General features: G+C 40.1%; 1 protein-coding gene across 1 annotated transcript; it reads left to right on the top strand.

The window, feature by feature from the left end:
* Positions 1–102: 102 nt before the first annotated feature.
* On the top strand, positions 103–1,753 carry LOC111786670 (cinnamyl alcohol dehydrogenase 1-like). The gene is made up of 5 exons (XM_023666901.1): positions 103–257; positions 357–470; positions 568–795; positions 870–1,309; positions 1,421–1,753. The coding sequence occupies exons 1-5, from the start codon at positions 169–171 to the stop codon at positions 1,615–1,617; spliced, it is 1,068 nt and encodes a 355-aa protein (XP_023522669.1). The 5' UTR covers positions 103–168; the 3' UTR covers positions 1,618–1,753.
* The last annotated feature ends 682 nt before the right edge of the window (positions 1,754–2,435 follow it).

Genomic DNA, 2,435 nt, shown 5'->3' with positions numbered 1-2,435 from the left:
AAAAAAAAAAAAAAAAAAAAAAAAAAAAAGAAATTGTGAGGAAAAATCAAACCCTCCAATAATCTCTCCTTATTTATATGCTTCATCCTCTGTTATCTTCTTCCTCAAACTCTCCTCTTCCATTTCTGCAACAAAATCTCTCTCTCTCTCTCTCTTTCTCTCTCTAAAATGGGTAGCGTTGAAGGAGAAAGAACAGCATCAGGGTTTGCAGCGAGAGACCCATCTGGGTTCCTCTCTCCATACACTTACCAGCTCAGGTCCGCCATAGAATTCAGCTCAAATCAGAAAAACCTCTGTTTTTTCTTGTTCTTGTTCTTGTTCTTCATCAAAGTTTTAAAATTGTGGTTGATTTACAGAGAAACAGGGCCAGAGGATGTTCACATAAGAGTCATATGCTGTGGACTCTGCCACACTGACATTCACAACATCAAAAATGAACTCGGAATGTCCAATTACCCCATGGTTCCTGGGTAATTTTAATTCCTCTGTTTTTCCTCTGTTTTTTTACTCTGTTTTTCCTCTGTTTTTTGAGCTTTTAATAATGGGTGTTTTTTTGTTTTCTTGAAGGCATGAGGTTGTCGGAGAAGTGGTGGAAATTGGGAAGAACGTGACGAGATTTAAAGTGAAGGATGTTGTCGGAGTTGGATGTATTGTCGGATCTTGTAAAAGCTGCGAACGATGTGAGACTGACAGAGAGCAATATTGCAATAACAGGATTTGGACTAATAATGATGTTTATTCCGACGGCCGCCCTACCCAAGGCGGCTTCGCCACCGCCATGGTCGTCGACCAAAAGTAAGCCGCCATGGCTGTTCTCATCTTTTGACTTTTGATGTTATTGTTCTGATTTTGATGGTTTTGTTGTGTAGATTTGTGGTGAAAGTTCCAGATGGGATGGCGCCAGAGCAGGCGTCGGCGTTGCTATGCGCCGGCGTGACAGTATACAGCCCACTAAACCACTTCGGGCTGAAGAAAAGTGGGCTGAGAGGAGCGATCCTAGGCCTCGGCGGCGTTGGACACATGGGTGTGAAGATAGCAAAGGCATTGGGCCACCATGTCACAGTCATAAGCTCCTCCAACAAGAAGAGAGAAGAAGCTTTGGATCATCTCGGTGCCGACGACTACCTCGTCAGCTCCGACGATGCTCGGATGAAACAAGCCGTGGACTCCCTCGATTACATCATCGACACCGTGCCCGCCCATCACCCTCTCGAGCCATATCTTTCACTACTGAAACTCGACGGGAAGTTGATTATGTTGGGCGTTATTAATAACCCTTTGCAATTCGTCTCTCCTATGGTCATTTTAGGTAAGCTCTGATACTATGTTAGAAATCATGACTCTCCATAATAGTATGATATTGTCACTCTCGTGATCTTTACTTGTAAACTTAACAATTACGCGTTCTAAACATGAACAGGGAGGAAGACGATTACAGGGAGCTTCATCGGGAGCATGAAGGAGACGCAAGAGATTTTGGAGTTCTTCAAAGAGAAGGAGCTGAGTTCAATGGTGGAAGTGGTGAAGATGGATTATGTAAACAAAGCCATTGAAAGGTTGGAGAAGAATGATGTAAGGTATAGGTTCGTGGTGGATGTGGAAGGAAGCAAGTTTTAAAGAGTATTCTAAAACTTGGATGTTTGTTTCTTCTCTACTTTTTATGAACTTATATCAAAGGTTGAGCTTTATTTGTGCATGGTGTGCAAGTTTGAATATATATTATTAAAAACGAACGCGTTCTTCAAGTTTTGAAGCTATGAATCTACCGTTTTTTGCATCAACTTTTGAGACGATTGGTTCTTAATCTTGAATGGATGAATACGAACAAGGAACAGCGAAAAATGGTCACAATGAAGTCAAAAAGTGTCTAAAAACATCGACATTATAGTGTTTTTTTTTTTTTTTTTNATCTCCAAATATAAATTACTTTTTTCGGGTCGGTTAAAAATAAATCACAAATTTTATGGATTAAGTTGGTTCGTAATTAAATATACATAAATATAACAGCCCAAGTCTACCTCGATCAGATATTGTCATCTTTGGACTTTCTCTCCTCAGCCTACATTCAATGTTTTTAAAATGCATACAGTAAGGAGAGGTTTCTACACCTCGGTAAAAAATAATTTGTTCCCCTCCTCAACTGACGTAGAGTCTCACAATCCATCTCTTTTGAGACCTCTGTCTTACTCGTTTCTCTCTCCAATCGATGTGAGATCTCACAATACACCCTTTCATGACCTAGCGTCCTTGCTTACACTCGTTTTTCTCTCCAATAAATGTGGGATCTCACAAAAATTTGAATAAATGACTTGAACCACCCGAACCAACTCACCTACAACCCGAGCAATTAGACCTGATCCAAGTTTATAGGAAAGAAAAGTCCAACTATGTAAAAAGAATATACTATATTTTTTTCAACATTTTTGTCAAGAGAA

Source organism: Cucurbita pepo, unplaced genomic scaffold (genome assembly GCF_002806865.2).
Source record: "Cucurbita pepo subsp. pepo cultivar mu-cu-16 unplaced genomic scaffold, ASM280686v2 Cp4.1_scaffold002339, whole genome shotgun sequence".
NCBI lineage: Eukaryota > Viridiplantae > Streptophyta > Magnoliopsida > Cucurbitales > Cucurbitaceae > Cucurbita > Cucurbita pepo.
Note: the sequence above shows the minus strand (reverse complement) of the source record. Positions and strands in the feature narration are given on the sequence as shown.

Coding starts and splice junctions, on each gene's coding strand:
- LOC111786670 (XM_023666901.1), top strand. CDS start 169: ATGGGTAGCGTTGAAGGAGAAAGAACAGCATCAGGGTTTGCAGCGAGA. Junction 471..567: donor AATTACCCCATGGTTCCTGG/GTAATTTTAATT, acceptor GTTTTCTTGAAG/GCATGAGGTTGTCGGAGAAG. Junction 796..869: donor GCCATGGTCGTCGACCAAAA/GTAAGCCGCCAT, acceptor TTTGTTGTGTAG/ATTTGTGGTGAAAGTTCCAG.